Genomic DNA, 24,039 nt, shown 5'->3' with positions numbered 1-24,039 from the left:
TCAGAACTCGGTGCGTTAATGAGTGTTCCGTTTCGTATCTCAACCGCTTGTCGTGGAATAGAGGAAAGAGAGATTATTCATGGTAGAATCGATGGAAATTTAAAAGGAAAATAGCGAATCTTCGTTCTCGTCGACGGAGAAAAGAATATCGAAGGGAAATATAAAATTGTCTCTTTGATCGCCGAGACAGAGAGGATTTTAAATTACACGTGAACGAACGTTGAAACGTTCTCTGCAAGAGACGAGTTTTGTTCTGCCAGTCGACTGTGGAGAAAATTAACCGTAATGTGCCTAACTCGTGCGATCTGGTAATTAATTATGAAGGTAAACTAGTTTTGGATATCCTGGCTTTGTCCTTTTCAAATGGAATCGAGAGAAGAACAGGATGATAAATTGGAAAGACATTTGACGTGGAAATTAATTCCGTTTCATTTCCACACCAAGTTATAATACCATTTATTAGCTTTACTTTTGAATCAGCCTTAGTTCAGTCATTATTTGTTTGGATTGTTCCAATTTCTTGTATTTCCAGGAGACTCTAACTTGACAATCGTTCAAGTTGTCTGTTAAAAATTTTCTGCCCGTCGTCCAGCAACCAATAGGATTTTGTTCCCAAACAAAATCACTTCGAAATGAAAATTATTAAAAACATTTTCGTCATTTTAGTCTGCCACCGTTGAAGATCTACGAACACGGGACAAGCACCGTACGATTACAATACAACACTATACAATAATTAATAATAATTAAGTTCTACTTATACAATAACTGCAAAAAGTATTTTGCACGCGTTATATCTGTTGTAGCACTTGAATACCAATCTCTTAAACTATATTAAATTTCCTACCATTTAGTAGTATGATTTCACGTGACTACAGAAATTGAAAGGTGCATCCATGTTTTTCTTATTTCGAGAAAAAATATATTTAACTTGACCACATTAGATCTAATTGCGTTCTTTCGAGTAACAGAGAGAATTGAAATATCTGCAACGACGTATCATCGCTGCTCTTTATTTTTACGCGGTGGGAAAGCTTTCGATGGGTCCAGGAGGAAAGGTCATTTTCCAACAGTGACCAGAAGAGCGTAATAAAAATGCAAACAGCGAGCGTCGCTGAAATTCTACTTTAAATTGCTTAAAACTTCATTAGCCCTGTAAAGACGAATTTTACGAGGAACTTTTGCTGTTTGCGGAAACTTTGCCGTTGTACGTTGTAATTAAGAGGCGAAAAGAAGAGAAAGGAAAAGAAGCGGAAAGGAACGTTCAGCGATGCCGGCACGAACGGTCATGCCACAATTAAGAATACGTGTCACGCCCATTCCTGTTCTCTTTTTTTTTTTTACTTGCTCTTGCTTTGGTTCGCGCTACTTAACTTTTTCTTTCCACTATTTATGTTTCTACAATTTTTTCCATTCTTTTTCCTTGCAAGCTGTGCTCACGCGAGTTTGCGAATCTACGTTAAGAAATTGGTTCCCGTGGCCGAAAGACAGATGGAAATTCAAATTGCGCGCTTCTGTTTCCTGTGGCTTCTGAAAATTTCTTTTGCTTCCGAAAATGTTCATCGAAGAGTATTATAGAAGAATATTATATAAAACAATTAATAAAAACGTTTTGACTTGTGACGTTTTCACGTCTCACACTACGTCAGTTGATTCGCTAATTAAATTTTCTATACGAATTATTTTCCAGGTTTAATTGCACGTTTCATTAGCAAGAAACGTGTTTATCGCACACATATCGCCTGTCCACGTTTTTTGAAATTTGAGTTTCTCCGCATGGATGATAATTCTCCGGTTAACAGTTACTTTTTGCACCATAAAAGTCATATTTATGTCTACTTCGTAAATTTGTCAAAAGTAATATTTTTGTATTTCGTATTTACAAAGATATATTCAAGAACCATGATCCACCATCGTCATTTTGTGTTTCTAAAAAAGGACAAATGCACAATTTCTAGCCAATTTTATAATAGCATCGATAAATGCAATGTAAAATGTTTTTATTTAATTATAAACTACCATCGAACTTTCAGAGCTGTTTTTCTCGAGAATGCAAAACGTGGACAAACAATATGTGTGCTGTAAGTCATCGATAGATGCAAAATTACGGAGGAACACTATTTTTCCAAGATTTTTTCTGTACATTTCTTCGGTTGAAAATCATCGACCCGCTTTCGTGAACCCTCGACCACAAGACTGCTGGCCCTCGTTCTCACCCCATAGCAACTAGCATCTCCTTTTCATGAGCACTTTTATCTAACCCACTTGACTCTCCTTTTTCCTCTTCATTTCTTTCAACTCGTTTCATCCCCGGTCCGTGGCACAGGGTTGCGATGTTGCAAGACGGAAACATCGTTGATATACTGAATACTTGTCTCTCTCTCTCTCTCTCTCTCTCTCTCTCTTTGTCCGGAATCAATTTTGTAACACGTTGAAAAATTTTCCATTAACCTCGAATTAAATATTTCGCGCGCTGTAATGGAAATTCTGATGGAAAATAGAAAATATAGAACGGATGATGAATATTCGTGTATGGAGGTTGTATAACAATAAAAAGTCGAGAATTAATGAAGTTTATTACGTACAGTGATAACAGAAAAATTGGAGAATTGTCAGAATAAATAGGAATTAAATTTCATGTTATTGGGCTTTGTATGCGTATCACAAAATTTATTTATTATTTGTTTTACATTGTTACGATTCAGCATGTGTAGTTTGCAGGATTTACAGTGAAGCTCCATAGGTATAGGAAATACGAAAATTTTATACTATGTAGAAGCTATATACCCACAACATTTAATTTCTTCATTAAAGCTCCTTTTTCAATGTAATCATTTTAACAAGACTGTGCTTATGAACTTGGCAGAATCTATAGTATAAGTTCTGTGTCGTAGCCTTAACAGGCTACTTAAGAGAAACAGAAATTAGTATTTTGAATATTCTTGAATATCGAGATATCGTGACTGGTATCAATAAACGTTGGTTACAAAATCCGTGATTGTAATAGAAATATCATAATGGAAACAATATAAATGAGGAATAAAATATAGAAATGGTAGAGATTTTTGGGAGCTAAGCAAATAGTATAACAAGGAAAGCAAAATTTGTATTTTCATGCTGTGAAATTTAGAAAGACTTTGCGAAATTGTAGAAAACGATGGAAAACAACTATAACGATAACATTGTTTGACAGTGGGAATTTCAAACTAGTAGAAATTCGTGACATTTAATATCGAAATGACAGTAGATTCGGAAGACGTAGGTTCCAGTAGCAACAATTCAAGCTTATAGGATTTTCCAGTGATAATTTCGCGAATGTTGGACTAGATAGCGATAATTCTAGGATCAGGGAACTCGGTAATGACAGTCGTGGGGTCGTACAATTGGATAATGCTAATTTTGAGATCACGGAGCCTAACATAAATCAATACTATTAATAATTATTTCAAAAGCAAAAATAGAGCATAAAATTAAATATCGCTAATTATTAAATTAGCTAATAATTAGATATTATTAATTATTTCACAGTTATTTTAACGCGTTGTAACTTTCACGCATTAAACTATCACGCGTCACTATCACCTAAAATATAACAATCTCTTAAATTCCAATTTAAAATACTAAAAAAACTCTTCTATAATTCCTAAGAGATAATCGCAATTCATAGTACAATTTCAGATACAAAAATGAAATAGAAAGTCGAGTAACAGGGATCCACATAATTATTCAAAAAAATAGAAATAAAGTGCACAAAGCAAGTAACATTAACTTCGCTGCAATAGTTCTAAATCTATTCAAAAGCTGTGAAACGAAATTCTAATTGAATTAAATCCTCTTAAATTCTAATTTAGAATATTAACAAAGCCTTCCCTATTTCCTAGACACGTTACGCACAATAAAATACCGCAATTCGCTATATTAAGTTCACGAAACGTAATTTTAATCAAACTTAATTTCAATTTGCCTCTTTTTCGTGGAGAGTTCGTCTTCAACGATACCGAACTCACAATAAACAGCGTTTATCTTTATCGCCCGGCTTAGCCAGCGCACAAAACGGGTCGTGCCACGTAAATTCATTGGACGCATCTGCGAGCCAGTTCTCGGTGTAATTAAGTCCTGCAAATATATCGTCGAATTACGCAAAAACAGTGGTGCCTAATCCGCCAGGGGTTAATCCGCGCATAGCCTTCTTAATTTACATTCAAGCGAACGTAGCATCGATTGCGAAAGTCACGCCATTTCGTATACACATAGAACTTAGAAGCCAATCAGTGTAAGACGATTAGCACTGAAATCGAGATAAATATGGTTTTTACAGATTGGTTTTGAACAAAATTTACGACGCCAGTGAAGATGCGAAGAACGATTTTTATTACGATTTTTATTATGACGTACAGATGAACTTAACTGCAAGAGACACAAAAGAAAATCACCATTGTTCTTTAAAAGAAATCAGATCGAATTAAAAAATTGTGTCTTGTGTCAAATGTCAATTGAAAAATTTGAATATATCGACCTATGCATTTTGATTTCCCTTTGAGGTTGACGCTCGTGTTTGTTGATTTATTGCTGGTAAAAATTTTAATTGGAAGCAGTTTAACAATAAATTAGTTTTTAAATTGTCTCGTTCATCCCCAAGGCAAGTTAAATTTACGCTGATTCGTTTCTCAATCTGTCATATATACATGTAAAGTATTTCTGTTCTTTAATTGTTGTTTCTCTTCTTGATTTTAGATACTCGAATGCGTTACATGGACACAGAGGGAAGCCTGCATGATGGCATAATCGGAAATAGTAATTGGATGCTCGGTGATTTGAGAAGTCTTCATCGTTGTGTGCCAGCCTTTCGTCGTCCAGGTAATTAAATTCATATCTTTCATGCTAGAAGGTATTTCGATACTAAATACAAATTCAATACTATTTCAATACTAAATCGGGCTAAAATACTATCGTTAGATCGCGGATATTTGTGCAACTTTTTTTTTGATTTCACTATTGCTTATCCGTGAAAATCAATATGAAAACAATCTCATATCTATATCAATGTATTTAAACAGTAGAATGTAGTAGTGGCGAGCGTTTCTCTTTGAATACTTGAGGTATTCTTCCTGCGTATTACATGCATTCTATACATTTTTACAATTTCAAATTTCCTATAAATGCACAAGCATCGACCATGCAATGATCATAATTAATAAATATCGGTGCAAAGACTTTCTCTAAGGAAAAAAATTATCTGCAACATGTTAATCTCGGAAGATCAAAAATCTTTTTATTCGTTCAATAGTAAAATTTCATAATGAAATTTCTCCCAATTAATTTTTAAAATCAATTTTTAACTTACGAGACTTTTTAATTCAAATGGACATTCTAACTCATATATTATCGAAATACACGTACTTTCTAGATATCAGATTTTAATATAAAATATTACGAGATTGGATGTAACAGGGTTACGATAGTGTCTCGCTCTTGCGCTACAGACGAATCGAACTTTTGTACCCTTTATTCACAATTCTCATCCAACACACACACACACATGCATGTACCTATGTGCGCAGTTTGAATTTGGCACAACAGTCGGTTCGATCCGGATAAAACCCGACACAAAAGATAATACGCGCACGTATCCTTTTCCGTGCACGCTATAGTATAATTTTATTATCCTTTGTGTATATCATGCTTTTTACGGATAAGGTATTAAAAAGAAAAAAATATTTAAAAATATAGAAAACCGAGAAAAAATCGAAAAGAATAATAGAATTAATTCGTTAATTAATTACTGTGCTCATGGCCAAACGAACGAAAAAATTCGCTCACACGATCCATGTAAAAAGCAATCGTAATTAAGGCTAATCTTTCTCTTCAGGCATAGACGTCGCCGCCATGCGAACGCATTTCTATCCAGAGGGTGGCTGGGGGTGGCTGGTTTGCGCAGCCGGGTTCCTCGCCCTGTTGCTCACCACTGGAATGCAGCTCGCTTTCGGGCTTCTTCATGTTCACGCTGTGCGACGATTCGGCGAGGAACATCTCATGGATCTGGGTACGTTTTCATACATCTTACACTTTCTCCGTCGGACAATATTTCCTCCTTCGTGGACCCGTAACAACCAGAGGAAACTTCATCCTGATAATTTTCCTCGGTGAAACTTTTGGCTTTCGAATAGTACGTTCTAAATTATGCTTCTTTCTAAAGTCCTTTTATTGTTTGCGGCTTATGAATTTCTGCGGGAAGAGGAAGAAAATATTGTTGCGACGTTGATCCTGGGAATTCTTGGGAATCTCGTTTTGTAAGTGGGAAGCCTAAAGTGGGAAAAATCTATCCGCTAAAAATAGAAATATTTTTCAAAATGTCAAAAGGTATTTATCTTCTTAACCGATGCTAATTATACGCTGCTTATTTATTACGATGAAACATAAGTGTAGCATACGTAAACGCTCATAAAAGTACTTGAATTTTTATTACAGAAATCTTTTTGTGGATATATTGGGTTGGCAACTAAGTGATTGCGGATTTTGTCATTATCATCTAATCCGCAATCACTTAGTTGCCAACCCAATATTACGTGCGTTGTACGAAACCTTTCGAAATTTTGTTAACACTATAATGAAACACGTATGATGATTGGAATAGTAAAATTTGAAACCAATGCTATCTTTCAACTTGTACAGATACTTGCAGATCCGTTTCAAAATTTATCAACATAACCACGATATTATAATATTTTTAAATGTTCGAATGAGCGTAGATCGATTGTACCCGAAATTATCCTAAAATCGAAATGCAAAGGTATACTATAAAAGTAGCGAATGAAAAAATTCGCACAAGTATATTTATGAGCAGAACGTTTCTTGAAAAGTTAGACAGCTTACAGCGCAGCGGGTGGATACTTTCTTTGAAGCAACTGTGAAAACTCCGATCGTAAGGTTACAAACTCGTGAAAAATTCATACGTGGCGACAAGAGTTAAGTGCTGTCTGCTGTTCCACCGTGGGATTGATTCGATGATTCTTTCGTAATCGCGACGGATCGCATGAAACTTTCATTTCGCTAGAATCGAGTCGAGCTCGGATGATATCGTCCGTTTAAGTTTCTTTGTAGATGTTACAATGTACACATATACATACAGTCTATTATCAAATTGATTTTCTATTCAGTCGATTAATCCTCTCTGTAATCGACATAATAATTCAACGAAATACCTGTTACAAGAATGGCTTTTTAATTAAACTTCTCGAATAGTGTTTGGTTCGAAACAGTTTGTTAACCAAATTAATTCTGCTCTCATTTTGAAAACAAAACAGATTTGTGACGTTTTAAGAAAATGTTTTTCTCGTCCAAATTAAAACGAGAAGTCGACAATTGGATAACAGCTTTTTTAAAATTCCATTCGCATTTATAATATCTGTAGCATTTGGGCGAAAAAGTATAGAAAATGAAATATAAATCTTGTAGGGGTACGCTCATAATATGTAGAACAAAATATAATGTAAGATCAGATGTTGAACTTTGAATATGCTATGCGAATCTTAGGTAAAAGAGCGAGCAAGAAATGAAATCGACTTGTCTATTGGAATCATAAGCAAAAGGCAACAATGTAGAAAATATTAAGAGGGAAAATTTACGACGAAAATTCTATCGATGTTATTCTATTGACCAAAATGTCGCTTACATATTGAAGAATAACATCTGATGAAAAATGACGCAACAGGGTTAGCCTAATCGACCGCAATAAACCGTTCCGCTCTGCTTTCAATTTATCGCAGAATAGAACGAACCTTTCGATACACCATATTTCTCAATTTACCGCCAAAGACGTCAGAAAGTATCAGGCATCGGTATTCGTATCGGCCCGCTTTTCCGCTTCCTTTCACTGAAATCGACGTAACAGTCTCTCGAAATTTGCCTTTCGTTCAACGCGATGAATTATTTTGTCAAAATGCCGCGCGAAATAAAGCCGGCGTCCCATCGACGGGGATCTCGCCGTTGCTCCAGGGATTTCCAGCACGTCTCGCCGAACACCGTCGAGGAAGGATCCTTTCTTCGGAATATTTCAAACGTAAGAGCCGGTGCTCAGCTCCGAAACGAAGATCTGCCGAGGATTTATTCCCGTGGAATCGTGCGTTTCTCTCCGCCCAGTTATTTCATAATGACAGCCAACTTGAATTTAAAATAATCCGTCTGTTCCCGTTCTGCTCTTATTCTTTCGCTAGCCGAGGGAAACCGAGAAGGTAATCAAAGAAGGAAACACGAGATGAATTTCCTAGTTCGTTTTCGAGGCTCAGTTAGTCTGTATCAAAGGAATTTTACATCTTTTTGGGGAGGTTGATGAATAGCGTCGAGAATTCTTGCAGATACTTCCAGGAAAATTCGTTGGGGAAAATTTGGAGGGAAGCTATGATCGGTGTAAGCCTCGGATTCTCTCGCGATGGCTTTGTTTTGCAAATTGCTCGACAAGTTTCTTGAAGAGGGCTATTTGCAAGCAATTCGATGGACTTTCAGAGATTTATCATAGCATCTCACGTTTATTATCGCAGTACAGTGATATGAGATAAATACTAGATTGCAACATATGAAATTCTCAATTTTCAATCTGTATTCAACGATTTAATCAAGATGTATGATGTTGATTTGCACTTAATATCATGTTGATTTAATACCAATAGTAGATTTACCATAATATTCCAATCTCCAGAGTATATACAATATTGGCATTACATATATTTGATGTAATATTTATTATCGAGCAATACTACGTATAATGTAGTATTGCTCTCTCTCTATATGTATATATATATATATATATATATATATATATATATATATATATATATATATATAACATAACTCCAACCACATATTTCAAACATCAAAAAATATTCCTCATCGATACACATTGCTGACCGTTGGTATTATTGCTCGTTACAGTTATTGCAAAAATTCAACAAATTTTACCGTATTTAGTATTTTACATTGTGAGGCACGTATGATACGAACGATTCAACAGATTTATAAAATAATAAAAAAGAAAAGCCATAGGAAACATTCGATTCAGGTTAACATAAAGTATTTATATATATATACTTATGAGCTGCAGTGTATTTTCAAAAATTTCCTCAATCACGAACCACGTGTTAGAAATGCAACATACGTCGTTAGATTGCCGTGTCAAGTCAAAAGAACGTGATCTTCCGCTTCAATCCAGTCACCGCTACCAGATAACCGAAAAATAATTTGTCTACGTATACGTTAAATAAAAAATCTGTATCTGCATTGAAACAGAAAATATAACAGTGACCTGATCGTTAAATACTAAAAGTCATTTCTCTCGAAACCACCTTTTGACTGGATACGCCTATTTGAATCAACACGGCGATATATTAAACCATAATAATTTTTATATGACGTTTCTGTGATAAACCGTTATCCCTCTCGTGGCTTATAGCAAACAGTATCACTGTTGGAAAGAAAAAGGTGTTAGAGTGAAACGTTAAAAGTAACCCTGACAAACACGAGGCCTACCGAGGGGAAAAGAGGCTTTCCCTTGCGGCGCGACATGAAATACGGAAGTCCCCGATAAGTCGAGGTTTATTTAAAGTCTGTGGGAAAATAATGGCCGCCGAGAGGCTCGCGAGAAAACGATTTGATCGAAGACTGAAGAAGCTCCGTGGACGGGCTGATAGATACTGGCGTTGCGGCAGCGGCGGTCGGGCTTATCGTTGACCTACTCTACTTAGTTATCTAGTATACATCATAGGCGGCGATGTGGTTGAAAAGTTCGATCGATCGATCGGTATATTTACGTGGTTTCCGCGTCCGTGGACTGACGACGGTGTAATTTATGGCGACCAGCACCGCAAAAATTACGATATTTTCAATACACTGCGCCAGCAGCTAATCTATCGTGACGTCTCGGTCGCCGCGCCAGTCGCCGATCAATCTTCAAAAGGTGTCGCGTAGAAGATATATCGTAACATCTGGTGGCGGTGGATATTTTATGTCGGCGAGTTTCGGTCTCTTGATCTGTCGATTTGCACGCTAACGCTCATAAATATCTGGACACTTTAGTTGATTTATAGCAACAGTATACGAATGTTATTGTATTGTATGAAAGACGAACGGGTAATTGGAAGCAACAGTTACTACTTTTTTATGGAATCGTCAGACTGTAACGTTGGATGAATTATTAATGAACGTGGCAATAATATATTTTATTGTTTACCATATATACTGCTTTACGCAGACAATAGGCATGGAATAGTAAAGTAAAGATAGAATAAGATTGTGTGTACAGATGATTAAGTGAGAGTGCAAGGCAATAGGGAAAATAATTGTAAACCGAGTTCCTCTTATGCTCGGGAAGCTAAAAATAAATTCTACCTACTACTACTACTACTATTACACACATTTACTACTTAAATATATAATAAATATAAAGTGATTCTACCGATATTAGAAGTCTTTCCATCAGCATAGACGACCATTCATAATCTGATTTCTAATTGAAAGATTAAAGAATCTGAAGATAAAGAATTTATCCAGTGACAGAATAATTCCGTGAGATTTGACATTTATAAATACCAGTTTCATTGCTACATATAGGCGTGCAAAGATCACTTTAGATTAGACGCGGCTATAATGATTATAAAGAATAAAATTATCACAGTTTTATTTATTCGTGCTCATATTAAATACCGCATTTTTATCCGAAAAGACATTTTTATACGTCCTAAAAATTCTATTTGACGAATCGAATTAATTGTTGAAGCGTTAATTTCGTTAGATTAGAATCATTGAACTAATTTTGGTAAAACTGGAAGCAGAGTATTAGAGTCTCGTTTACGAAATATGTTTTAGTCAACAGACGCAATGCCAACACGACGAAAGATGAAATTTAGATGGAGCAAATCGAACTAGGTTTCAGAGCGGCTCGTTTCAGGTATCATTTTCTAATATTTACGACTTGCCTGACGCTTGATACGTACGTGACTTTGAATACTCGTAGTTTGCTTTAATGCAGACCTAACCATCGTCATTTAACCACGCGTTCCACATGGAACTACCACTTGTTCAACCCCCTGGAAAGTCATAAATTTTGCGAAAGTCAAATAACATCGAGCTTCGTGTTGCTCGAACGAACGAACGCTTCATGAACGCTAGCTGTGAATGAACTTTCTATTGAATGTTTCCGCGCGTCTGTTTTAATTCGTTTTTAGTGAGATTTCGGAAAACCAACGCTTTCGATCGATTTATTTAAACCGAAGTTTTATCGAAGTTTCAAACAGTTCGACTCGAATTCTCTTTTTCATTTTCCGCGTTACCGATAGATTTTATATGGTGGAAATAACAACTTCCGAATAGAAACAGAGACTCGAAGCAACGATGTTCAAAAACAAATCTCAAATTAATGAGAGAAAAATGAGTTTGAAAGATTGACGAACGATCTCAAACAACAACTCAAATTATTGATAGGGAGACAAGTTTGAAATGTTGGCAAATGGTGCCAAACAACAGTCTCTAAACAAGAGATTACCAACTACAACTTGGAAAAAAAGATCTGAAACTAATCCCTCCGCAAATTTCTTCTGGAACAAATAATTCCCGGGACATTCTCGGGTTGCGCAACCTACAAAACTGCGAGAGCAAGAAGCGTGTGTCGTAGGATCTGTGAGAACACGTATCTCGATTCCACGTCTCTCCAGACGTAGACAAGAAAAGTCTGGCGGGTCCCAGAGCGTACCGTTTTCGCGGCATTGAGTGGAAAGTTGGACGCGGTATCCGCGTTTCTCGATACCCTTTGGGCAAAGTTTAGAAGATGAAACAAGGAAAACGAACGAAAAGATTCGCGAGCCTGATGCACGTTGACATTTTTCAGACTGGCGCCGATTGGTTCTATATTTTAAGCGGCGACCTTTGTGTCTGACGTTGTTGTACAGGTTCAGTTGCTTTTATTTTCCCATGGTTTATTTTTCTCGCACTCTTGCCACTCTTGCCACGCTCGTCTCTCGCGGTACAGTGCAGCTTCGATCACGCTGAACGAGCCACGCGTCGTTGAATGTTGATATAAAATCGGTATCCATCAGAGTACCACGGTCATTGCTTTCTTAATTAAATGTTTTATAGATAATTTTAAACATTTTGATCGTTATCGGGCTTATTATTATGCGTGTTATTTCAACATAATCTAATCTGAAATCTTATCATTTAATATTAAATATAATCAGATATATCTACGATATAATCATAAGTAGTATCCAAGTTAATATTCCACTCATTTTTACGCCTAGAACAATCCCCTGTCGATTATTTAGTCCTGTCTAGTCCAAAATTGGCCATGTTCAAGTATACTTGATAAATGTTGAAACTTGATTTTCTCGTAAACTTAAATGACAAAATTGTATTTTTTCATAAGCAATCAGCTCGTGCCTGCTTGTACATGTTATTCGACCGCACGATTAAACAACATTAAATTTTTGCAGAATATTATATTGCACTTGCACGCATATGCTTCACGATGTTTTCGAAATTATTCACATTGTTGAAAATCGTTTAATCCGTGAAATTTATTATATTCTAATTGTCCTAAGAAACGTGGGGAGAAAACGTACTGGCAGTCAACGCGTTTAGAAAGAGAACGATCTTGATAGTTACACGTCTAGTTGAGTTGAAGAAGGTTGGCGAGTTTTCAGTATATGGTGAGAAATAAGAGAACCCTTTGATGGATATATAGTGCACGGATATTGTGATACAGGTAGTTTAGCGAGGTGTTGGCGCTTTACTTTCGAGATGGTTGCCTTGAACTTTCTTCCTGTTAAGGGCTGCAATATGGAGTCGTTGGGGTTTATGGGACTACGTGGTTGCGATCTAAGCGATAGTGGATTGCGAGCGTATTTGCGATATTATTTGAGAATTGCAGCGGTCTGTACTACATACTTTATGTACATATATTGGATTTTGAAATAAATTCGTCTTGTTTCTCCTGTATATATTACACATATTGTATATTAGATACAACGAATATATACAGGGTGGTTGGTAACTGGTGGTACAAGCGGAAAGGGGGTGATTCTACGCGAAATTATTCTATATTTTCGACTTCCTTTTTCGCGTGATGATGAATGATGAGGATGAATTTACGCCCCAATTTAATATTCTTTATATACAGGGTGGCTGGTAACTGATGGTACAAGCGGAAAGCGGGCGATTCTACACGAAATTATTTTATATTTTCGACTTCTTTTTTCGCTTAGAATCATCCCCTTTCCGCTTGTACCACCAGTTACCAGCCACCCTGTATATAAAGAATATTAAATTGGGGCGTAAACTCATCCTGTTTCTATACGTGCATTACGTACATTGTAACAAATATGAATGAAAAGAAAATATAAAGACAGGACGAATTTATGTTACAATGCAATGCAGTATACAAAGCCAACAAAACAACCTAACTGCTTTCTAATGAAAAATTTGACGTTTTCTTCCCGTTCACATCAAACGTCGGAAATTAAATCAGTCACAGTAGAAAGGAAACGTTTCTTAATTAATGCACGCGTCGTTAGAAGCCACTCGGGCATCAAGCGTGATCTTTTCGGGGCAATTTTCCTAAGCAGCTGAGTGTTAAATGCTGCTTAATTTGCACGACAGTCAGGAGTGAAAGGTGAAAGAGCGGGCCACAGAGAACTAGCGTGATTACCGTGTCGCCAGAAAAGTGAAAGCCTTTCATCACGACAGGCGTGACATTTTCACGATCCTGAAACTGGACGTACCTCTCGTCATACAGATGCAAACACGCATAAGCATAACCTACGCGTTATGTCCTCGTATCGATCGTCTTTTTCTTCCCTCTTCACGCTGCTCTTGGCTCACCATCGAAGAAACCACGCGGAAGTGAATGGAACTTTGTCGTTTATAACGTGTAAAAAACTTGCAGACTCCAAGTTCTTTGTGAATTTCCTTTCGTATAAAGATGGCCTTGATTTTTCTTCTTTCCTCCTATTTCTTCTTTTTTTTTTAAGAGAGGAAGGGGTTTTTTTGTCGCGTTGCGAAGATGGGATTTGTTTGTTCTTGGTTTTACTTTCAAAGTAAATGTTAAACGCGAAGGAAGGTTTAGTTTCTTAATGCGGTGTCTTCTTTCTTTACACTTTCGCACAAACCAACAATTTTCACAACGTTCGTTGGAGCGATGCGATGAGAATAAATTAATTTTTTTCCCCGCGTGGTTTTCCAAAGAACATAGCACCTGCATATTTTTAAAACATAACGGAAATTATAAAAATGATGAATCTGGAGTTCTGTTATTTTTTATTATTAATCTTTATTACTACTATTTATATTTTACGTAATTTTTCATTCGTAAAAGTTCGATTACAAAAGATTGAATTATTAATTCCTGTTTTATATATTTGACAGATTATTTTGTAATATTTCGTATCGGCGTTTCCGTGAACATCGGAATATAAAATTTAAATTTATTATATCAAATGAGTGATCGTCTTGTAAACTCCGATATATCGCGCGGTGAGCTTCTGTAATGTCGATAGCGTCTAATCTGTAATCTTTAATTAAAATCTACGGGAAACTAGAACGTGCAAAAACATTACAAAATATAGTATAAAATGTATAATACACTACTTATTCCAACATTTGGCAGATATAACAACTTTCTGTCCCTGGATTTCATTTTTTAATTATTAATTTTTATAAATATTTGAAATCTAGCTATAACATAACTTCACTAAAATTCCTTAATCTTCAATAATACATCATTGACGAGAATATCTACGATATTTAATGCATAGGTGCAAAAACATATATGAAATGTCTAAGTTTCACTTATTACAATATTCGATAAACGAAACAAGCTTCTGTGCCTGGATTCAATTTTTTTTTTCGTTACATTCATAAAAATATAAATTTGCATAAATTTACAATTGACGAAAGAAGCTTCTGTGCCTGGATTCCATTTTTCTTTACATTCATAAAAATATAAATTTGCATAAATATCTGCAATCAAACTTAACTTCATTAAAATTTCTCATCATGCCCGATAACAAACATTCGACGAATGAAAAGAATACAATATTCTTTCAATTTGCGATTCTTTCAAAACTGTTTGAAAGACCCGGCTTTTAATTTCAACTTCTCTTCGGTGAAATCAACAGAACCGATGGAGAACGATTTCCAATACGATTTATAAAAATTTCCATTTCTCGTGGCGGATCTTGCGAAACGGGGTCGCCTGTATCGTCGAATCGAAATGGCGCGACACGCTGTCGTAATTCACAGTATGGAGACCTGGTTGCAGCTGGAAGTCGAGGCTGCATGCTCGCTAGTTTTCATTAAAGTATGACGAACGCGACTCTGTGCTCGCTTTTAAATATCGCGTGCCGATTGTTCGCGCCGCGGCGCGCTTTTGTTGCCCGATAGCTGCGGTTACATTTTTCCACCGATGTTAATGGCGTTTCCTGATCACTTGCCTTCCCCCGTGTACCTGTACGTGTATCCTTTTTCTCCTCCGATTACGAAAAAAACGACACGCGACGAATGTCGAGTTTGCTCAACACTTGTCATGTTTGCGGAAAACTCGTAACGAAATGAAATCAGCTACGCGCTTCAGTTGTGTGTAAACTACTCTGTTTCTTTTTTGTTAATCCTTCTTCTCGGTTACGCGTGTTTTTTGCGCCTGAAAAAAAAAGTATAAAGCTTCTGCGGTGCACAGCACGAAAGTGGAACGAGAGGATTTTTCGAGAGGCTGTAGAAAAATGGATTTTAAAAATTTTTCTAGGAATTCATAATTAAGGAAATAACATGGTTTCTAAAACATGGTCCTATTGGTTCGTGTGTAAACAGCCACATAATTGTATTATTATTGAATTATGTATGTACCAATTACGTATTATTGTCCGAAAACATACAGATGGTGCAATAAATACTATTATATATATCAATTATTGAATTATATATACGATTGAATGATTATGGAATTATATTGCTGGCAAATAATTAAATTATTATGAAATTTTTATTCGTTTTAGAAATATATGAAGAACGAAGCTTTTTCACACTCGTTATAGTTGTCAATTTAGATGTAGCTTCATTAACGTTAAATTAATTCTTAATTATTCTTACTTTGTTACGTAATATTTTCATCACATTCTCCAATTGCTTACCTACAGAAATACAAAGGAAAATTTTTATTCCCAACACATCGTTATATAATACATTAAATTTCATAGTAATATCATGACACGTCTGTTCACAATTTTCTAATAAATCTGTTCCTTTGCATTTTTCATTCGTCAAAGAATCACCTCCGCGTATTCGCTGATTTATCTACTGAATTTGCAAATTTGTCTAATTTGCCACTCTCATAGATTATCGTACAATGTTATACACCGTATTAAATATCGCGATTTGAAATATTGTTAAGCACTTCCCTTCTTCCTTTTCTTTCACTCCAGACGTTCTCATTATTGAAAGCAACCTGCAAGCTGAAACTTAACTCACGTGCATCCTCGTTGTGTCTTCTCGGTATTCTCGGAATCTCGTGCCACGAGCAAGAAATTCCAAGTTCAATTCGCTCGACAACTCGGGGAAGAAGACGTCACACGGCTTCGCTACGTTTATTATTTATACATCGCCGTGGTGCTCGTTCTCCGTTCGTCACGAGGTATCCCAGCAGCGACTCGTGACATTCAATTTCCACCACGTCCCCTGGTAAATGAGATTTCCCTCTTCGACCCTTCGATCGTGGATCCCTGAGAAGCTGTCTTCGTAATCTCCAAGCGGCGAGAACTCGACAAAATCGAACGATTTTATTTTTCAGTTCAGTTTCTTTCGAGTTTTCGATTCGACGGTTTTTTAATTTGAAGCTCGGGCGCTAGTGAAAAAGAATAATTCGCTGGAGTTTTCTATCGAAATTGCGAAACTTTCTGCAGAGTGACGTTGCGCAGAAAAATGGTTGGCAATTGAAAAAGGATTTTGGGAAAATTTCACGATTTTTCTGACCGGATAGAGAGCTTCAAGGTTTTAGAAAGTTTTATAGAAGGGAGGGTTTTATGAAGAAATTCTTAAAGGCATATCGAAGAGGCTGATGAAACAAATTTTCTCTGATAATAATAATTGAACTCCAATTCGTTCAATTATTGAACTATTTAGCACTTTGAAAATTCAACGTTTAATCCTCCCGCAAATTGTTCGAATAAACTAAATAGAACAATTTGTAACTTTTATCGTATCATTGAATTATCAAATTCCTTACTAAGTTCTAAGAACAATAAAATACTGAAACAGTAAATTATATTTTACACTGTTCAAATATTCAAAATAACATGCTAAATTCACTTGTCAATTCAATTGTGAAAAACTGCATAAATACTATTTAATAATTATTTACTAACTGTTTATTAACTGACTATTGACTAGTACTATTTAATAATTACTTATTAATTTAATAAAAATTTAATTTAATAAAAAAATTGCCTAATATATATTCTGTTTCTACTAACAAGTACGAAATCCAATGTTTTTCTACTGAAATTCGCGCAGATCCACAGTTTCGGAGAACAAACAGAGAATATCGTGTTCAAAGGCGTAGTTCAAACAAGAGAGTCAAAGAAGCGGAGCGTGTGGCTTATTACAGCGGCTGAAACTCGGCTCTCGAATAAGTTTTCTACCAGCAGCCAGCATCCTTAATGACGTTCTACAGCTGAATGAATATCCTGATCGCGTGAACCGCATATTCAATCTTCGCACATTGATTAAGGATGCAATACACGGCGTATCTCTGCCTGCGCATATTGAACTGAACGTAAAGCGTCGCGATTCGATGAACGTCGCAACATTTTTTTTTTCTGTTAAATTATAGCCACTGGGGTTTATAATGGGTGCAGCTGTGTGGCGCGACGCATTGTCCATGCTTTGGAAATTAGTCGGATATTATATTCAGAGGTACACAAACGTAATTAATATGTGAAATCCTTTGCGTGGTTAGTTTCATAATCATTTCATTGTAAAGGACGCACAGGCTAAGTTAATTAATTAATTACTGACTGTTACGTACCGAACACTTTGTTTATGTGTATACAAATAACTTTTATAGATTAGATACAAATATTCCAAGCAAGAATTAGAAATTTTGAAAAAGCACAAAAATTAGGTAATGGCGAAAGTTATAATTAGACAGCGGATTCGTCAGCATTTGTACGAAATTTAAAGACGTAAGAAAACGCAGAGAACGCGTACGATATACAGAAATATATAAAATCCCCTAAAGCATTATTCTTTACATTGTTCGATCGATAAAACGAATCTCTGTTCGACGCTAGAACTGGCGAACTGCGAAAATGATTGTTTTCGAAAAATTGCTTCCCTTTCTTACAAATCGCTGGGAAAATACAGGTATTCCTGACAGAATTAATATCGATTTTTATCTCGATAGAAACACGGTTGTATAGATTTATTTATTTCGAATTACTGATACCTTAATATCCTTGAAATTATATCGATTTATATGGAAATTCACAGATCGCTAATTGTATTGTCAAGTTCCATTTTCTTAACACTAGAACTACCGACAGTTGACACGAAGCTATTTCTACCACAATCAGTCAAAATGACTGGTATTTAAAAAATACATAATAATAGAATATTTTTATATTTTTCGATTTATTGTTTTCTTACTGAAGGAATTCCATATTATGTAGTACATTTTTGGTATTATTAATCCATCTGCGACCATGATCGACCTAAACGAGGGTTGACACATTTATAAAATTGTAGAACCACTCATTTCCCGGAATTTTCCTGATAACTGATATCACCATATCGAATGATACGCGGTAATTACAGGACCCTTTTACATCTTGACAAGTATCAGTCATTTTGACTGCTATTGGTATAAGTAGCCTTGATACAAAGTTATTTTGAATTTGAATACATAAAAAACAAAATAAAATTCATTATATGATTCTTTTAGTTATCGTTGCAAAAGTCATTACATCATTGCGGAAAAAGATGTAACATGAAGTCGGAATTTTAAAATAAAATTGTAAAACCAGTCGATTTGATTGGTGTGGCAGTTCTGGTGTTAATTAACTACAGCCAGCGAAATATAAATTTTCGTAAAAATCCGCGATCCAGTTACGAACATCTGCCGCTTAGACAGTGGTTCTAACACACTGCGAAATGGTTTCCCATCGAGTGCATGCGTGTCGATAATCAAACGCGAAAGGCCTTTCTGGAGGAATCGATGCACGCGCGTTTCGCGACCTCGATCAATGACGAGATGCGGAAGAAGCTCCATTGTGTGCGAGGAGTTCGCGACGTCGTTGTCGTTTATCGCCTGGCGAATATCGCGTCTGCTAGACGGACAATGGCAGCGGGTACGTGGTCTTGCTAAACGAGACACGCCACGAAGATCGTTGAATGGCGTGTACGCCGTTGATCGAGGTTCGTAAGCCGCGCTGACGTTCGTATCTTTATCGCGAGCTAACGCGATAAAGGCAAACGTGAAAGCTGGTTACCAGCTGGAAGATTGAATTTGCGGAGATCGGGAAGTTTATTGTGAAAATTGCAGGCGAAGGAGAAGGAAGTTTCCGGTGGCTGTTGCTTGGCTGATTGGAGTCGAAGGGCGACGTTTCAGCGCAGGGAAAGATGCTTTCTGAATGTTTTATTTTGTAAGATATGGTTGTGGGATTTTATGATTGATGGTCTTCAATAATGGAAATGTTGCAAAAACGTTGGCAGATTGAGAAGCTGTTTGGGGAAGTCTAAAGAATGGAACTTTGAAGTATCGAGAAAGCTACTTGTTGCAGTAATTGGAGAAGACTTTGTTATTCTGTGTTATTATTATATTGTTCTATCGAGTATTATAAGTTAGGATATTAATTTTCAATTCAATTCGAGTCGGATCGAAATTTCAAGGAATTTGTTACGTGGCAATGTAACTTTTAATTCTCCGTCATATTTATATTATATATATGTTTGGGAATATTTAGAAAATGAAATCCTAGGTATCAGGGAAATTACTTGTTCTAAGCATTCCTTAAATATAAGATAGCGAGCATTAGATAGAATATTCTAATTAAGAATTATACTTAGGATTATGACATTTTTTTATCAAACTGTATAAATAATTTCTCTAGCTAAATATTAGATGAACAATTATTTTATATTGAATTAGGTATGATCCATTTCGTTCTATTCCTATTATTACGTTCGTGCATGATTCAATAAACTGATATAAAATAAAAAACATTGGGCGTCTATTATTTCCATATGAAACGAAAGGAACTAATAATATTCTAATTAAGAATCCTTAAGGATTCACAAACCTAAAATATCTTACAATTGAGACTTTTTCTCGGTTGATACACTCTTTCTTTAATATGATGTGACGTTTATTATGCAGCTTCTTCCACGTCTCGTGGTTGATCGAGTTCCAAACGCATATGCTTCATCGATTCCAAGAGAAAGGCCTTTCAGATTCGATTATCAGCACACACGTACTCGCATACCGTGGGAAACCGTTTGCGAATCGCGGATTCCACGCAGTTACGTGGATAAATTATCGATGTAGACTGCGGTTAAAGTCTGCTCGACGGTGAGTTTCCGCTGATTGGGCGAACAGGAACCGAATGGATTGAACGCTGATCGAAGCGGATGATGTGATTGATTTCTGGGGTTTGAGATTTCAGGGGCGGGGGATTTTTGGTGATTGTTTAAGCTTGTTTGATTATTTGCTTCGTGGATATAGCGTGAATTGTGGTCTTGTATTGGTTTGGATCGTTAAATGTTCCAGAGACTCTTCAGGTAATTTGTTTTATTGGAATTTAAATGGGATTAAGGATTTTAAGTTTATTTAACCATTTTTTAATGAAGAGCAGAATATACGAGAATTTCAGTGGAAGATTGGTAAAGATAATTTCTCTCTCTTTTTTTTTTAATTAAGATCAAATAATAATGTAAATATAATATACTTATAGTGTCACGTCAAAATACTTAAAGTTCAGAAACATTATATCCAAGTACATAATCATTGCCATTTTCATTCATCGATTAATCAACCCTCTGACTCAATCACCAACGAATATCTCCAATTACTCAAAATAACAATTACTCAATCATTGAAACAATATACGGATATTGAATTAAATTGCTTTTATTCATCGATGAAACAATCAACTCTGTTTTCTGCCAATCGCCCCAAAATACTGAAATTTCTGGAAAAATAGATACACAATGATTCAACAAGTTGTTTTAATCTGTCAATCAAATCCATCAACTGTCTATTAATCGAAACGAAAAACATTAAATCATAACAAAACATTTTTTTCTCCTAAGACAATCAATCTTTTAATTCGCTACCAATCACCAGGTAATATAAATCTCGAAAACAGGAAGAAAATTTATTTGATCACATATCTTGCAATAGAATTACGATTACAAAATCAAAATAAAAAGTCTCCTAATATTTCCACACAATATACTCTCTCTACTAACAATACAAATACACAACGAGAACATATTTTCTCGTAAGATAATCGATCTTTTAACACCCTACCAACCATCAGGGAACGTAAATCACGAGAACACGAAGAAAATTTATTTGATCATAGTTCTTTTACGTATTACCACCGTCACTGGTTCAATATTGTCCCGAAGAACAGGTCGCATCCACGAAAGTCTTATCGCCTTTGTGATCCTCCCGATGCTTGATACTTGCCGGGTAGCAAGCATAGTATATGTATGTATATATAACCGATGGCTAGGTAAGAAATCCGAAGCTTTAGGGATTTATTTTCAGAGACGTGCAACGATACGCCATTGGCCACGCGTGTAACTCGTATTCACGGGATTCATGGAATAGACCCAGTTTCCATTACGGTTATACTCTTCCACGTTGGCCAAAATTAGGGAAACCGTACGTTGTATTTGCTGTACTCTCGTTTGATAAATCGTGTAGCTTGTTGTATTCAGGATTTATCGTAGTTTTGAAATTATTTCCTGTGGTTTCATGGTTGCAGTACGAGGTTGTTAGCTCGAATGTTAACGGGTTGTTGTAGCTTTCTGATATTACACGGAATTTTGTTGGCTTCGATAACTTTTATATCGTTCAATTATGATTCCTTTATACTAATAGGTGTTTATTTACGAGTATACTGCGGATTTTTATGCATTTATACAAATTTTCTGATTGCATAGAATACACCTAACAATTTTCAAAACAATTTTCTACTAACGTTTCGTTTCTTTTAATTACATTCACAAGAATTTGAATTTTCATAAAAATTCCTAGTCAACTCACGAGACGTTATGAACTGATGGATACCGTGATTCTGGCACAGTGAAGCAATTAGCGCCAGGTATTTAACGCTAGATCTATAAATCATGAAATATTACGTTACTAAATTTACTACATTATCACTCAAAGTTTTTCATTTAAACGTTTGCTTCGTTAACCAGTTCGTTAACCAGAGGGATATAATTTAACGACTATTTCGTCCCAATTACTTTACCAACACTAGAACTACTGTGTATTTCCATAAAATGCGAAGGTGGACGAGCAAACAACACGAGCGAGGGAAACAGGAAAGGGACGAGATCGAAAAACTGTGTTTCCAGCTTGCCCTAATAAGAAATTAAAAACTTTCCGGTCGCTTGGTTCCTCGCGCGAAAACTTGTTCGCTGTTGCAAGTTAACAACGTTGTCTAACGTCGTCTATCGATTACGCGCCGCCTCTTGCTACGCTTCTGCCATTATTACTCGAGCTCTGAAAGTTTCGTTTCTTTACGGCTCCTTTCTCCTCGTTCTCCCCCATTTTTCCTTTTCTCACTTTTTCCTTTTACACGTATACATGTACAGGGCGACCAAAAAGACAATTCAGGACTTCGAAGATACATTATGCAGTTGACTGGCGGTACAACCAAGCGAGATACGATTCCTCATAAAAAAAAGTCGAAAATGTAGAATAAAATTTTTGCATATGAAGCCTCGTTTTCGAAGAAAACGATTTTGAAAATCTACTTGGTATACGCGTATGTATTAATTCCAAGTTTAAACTTGACGATGTTTATGATGTTCTATCAAGCCGAAGGTGTAGCTTAGAAATAACAGGAGTATCGAACAGCTAAAATTAATCCTTGTTTTCAAAAAATTACAAAATACAAATAATACGTTGTACAGGGACCGTACGATGGTCATTTAGTTCAAAAAGTACATTTTTATCTACAAAATAATATGCACATCTCGAACGGTTTCTACATCGACGAAATTATTTTTAAAAACTAATACATAGTTCTATCCTCGTCTGTAAAACCTTCTGAATCAAATTCAACTGGAGAAACATATAGTACCAATCGACAGAAAGTATAACGATACTTTATGATAATTGTAAGAAGTAAATAATTATATTGCCCGTTTATATTAGTGCAAGCACACCCGTTGCTCCATTGTGTCATCAATTATCCAACATCCGCACCGTACGCCGAGTAATTACGTAGAAACTTACTTCTGTCACTTGTAAAATATGAATAATAAAATAGTTGAAGCAATTATTTATCTTCATTTCAACTGAGATCTGTCCAAGACTGCGGTATCTATCAAAACTTTCTTCCTCCATATAGCCGATGTTATCTTCTTTCAAAGCTAACATAAAAGTTTTCAATTTTTTTTCACCACCCTGTACATCCATACAAAACAACAAGGCTCTGCTACTGCTCGTCCACTTCCGTACGCTATATAAATGGCGATCGTTTCAAGCTGCTACGGCGAACATCGTAAATTATACAAGGCGCGTGTTTCATCGTTGTAAGGAACGTACTTAGTTAGAAAAAATAGTAGGTTGGAAAATAGACTGGTAGCTCGTTAAATATTTGGTAAGAGCAAAGGAGCGTAGTCGGTCGTAAATTGAAAATCACACCAGGGCTTTGAAGTTCGCATCGAACTGGGAGTCCTTTCGTCCAGTGAAATATGAAAATTCCATAAATGGACCTTGCCAGTAGAAAGCTGGTTAATCCGGAAGTCGAGTTTAAATTAGGT

At 35.9% G+C, this 24,039-nt stretch overlaps 1 protein-coding gene across 3 annotated transcripts in view; it reads left to right on the top strand.

The window, feature by feature from the left end:
- The window catches only part of LOC126864698 (monocarboxylate transporter 10-like), a 310,627-nt gene that overhangs the window by 205,876 nt on the left and 80,712 nt on the right, over positions 1-24,039 (top strand). For all 3 annotated transcript variants that reach the window (XM_050616263.1, XM_050616264.1, XM_050616262.1), the window contains exons 5-6: positions 4,735-4,857; positions 5,876-6,043. In XM_050616263.1, coding sequence (XP_050472220.1) covers positions 4,735-4,857; positions 5,876-6,043 — 291 coding nt within the window. The remainder of the gene's footprint in view (positions 1-4,734; positions 4,858-5,875; positions 6,044-24,039) is intronic.

This window comes from Bombus huntii, chromosome 4 (genome assembly GCF_024542735.1).
Source record: "Bombus huntii isolate Logan2020A chromosome 4, iyBomHunt1.1, whole genome shotgun sequence".
In the NCBI taxonomy this organism is placed as follows: Eukaryota; Metazoa; Arthropoda; class Insecta; order Hymenoptera; family Apidae; genus Bombus; species Bombus huntii.
This window is presented reverse-complemented; position numbering and strand designations above follow the sequence as displayed.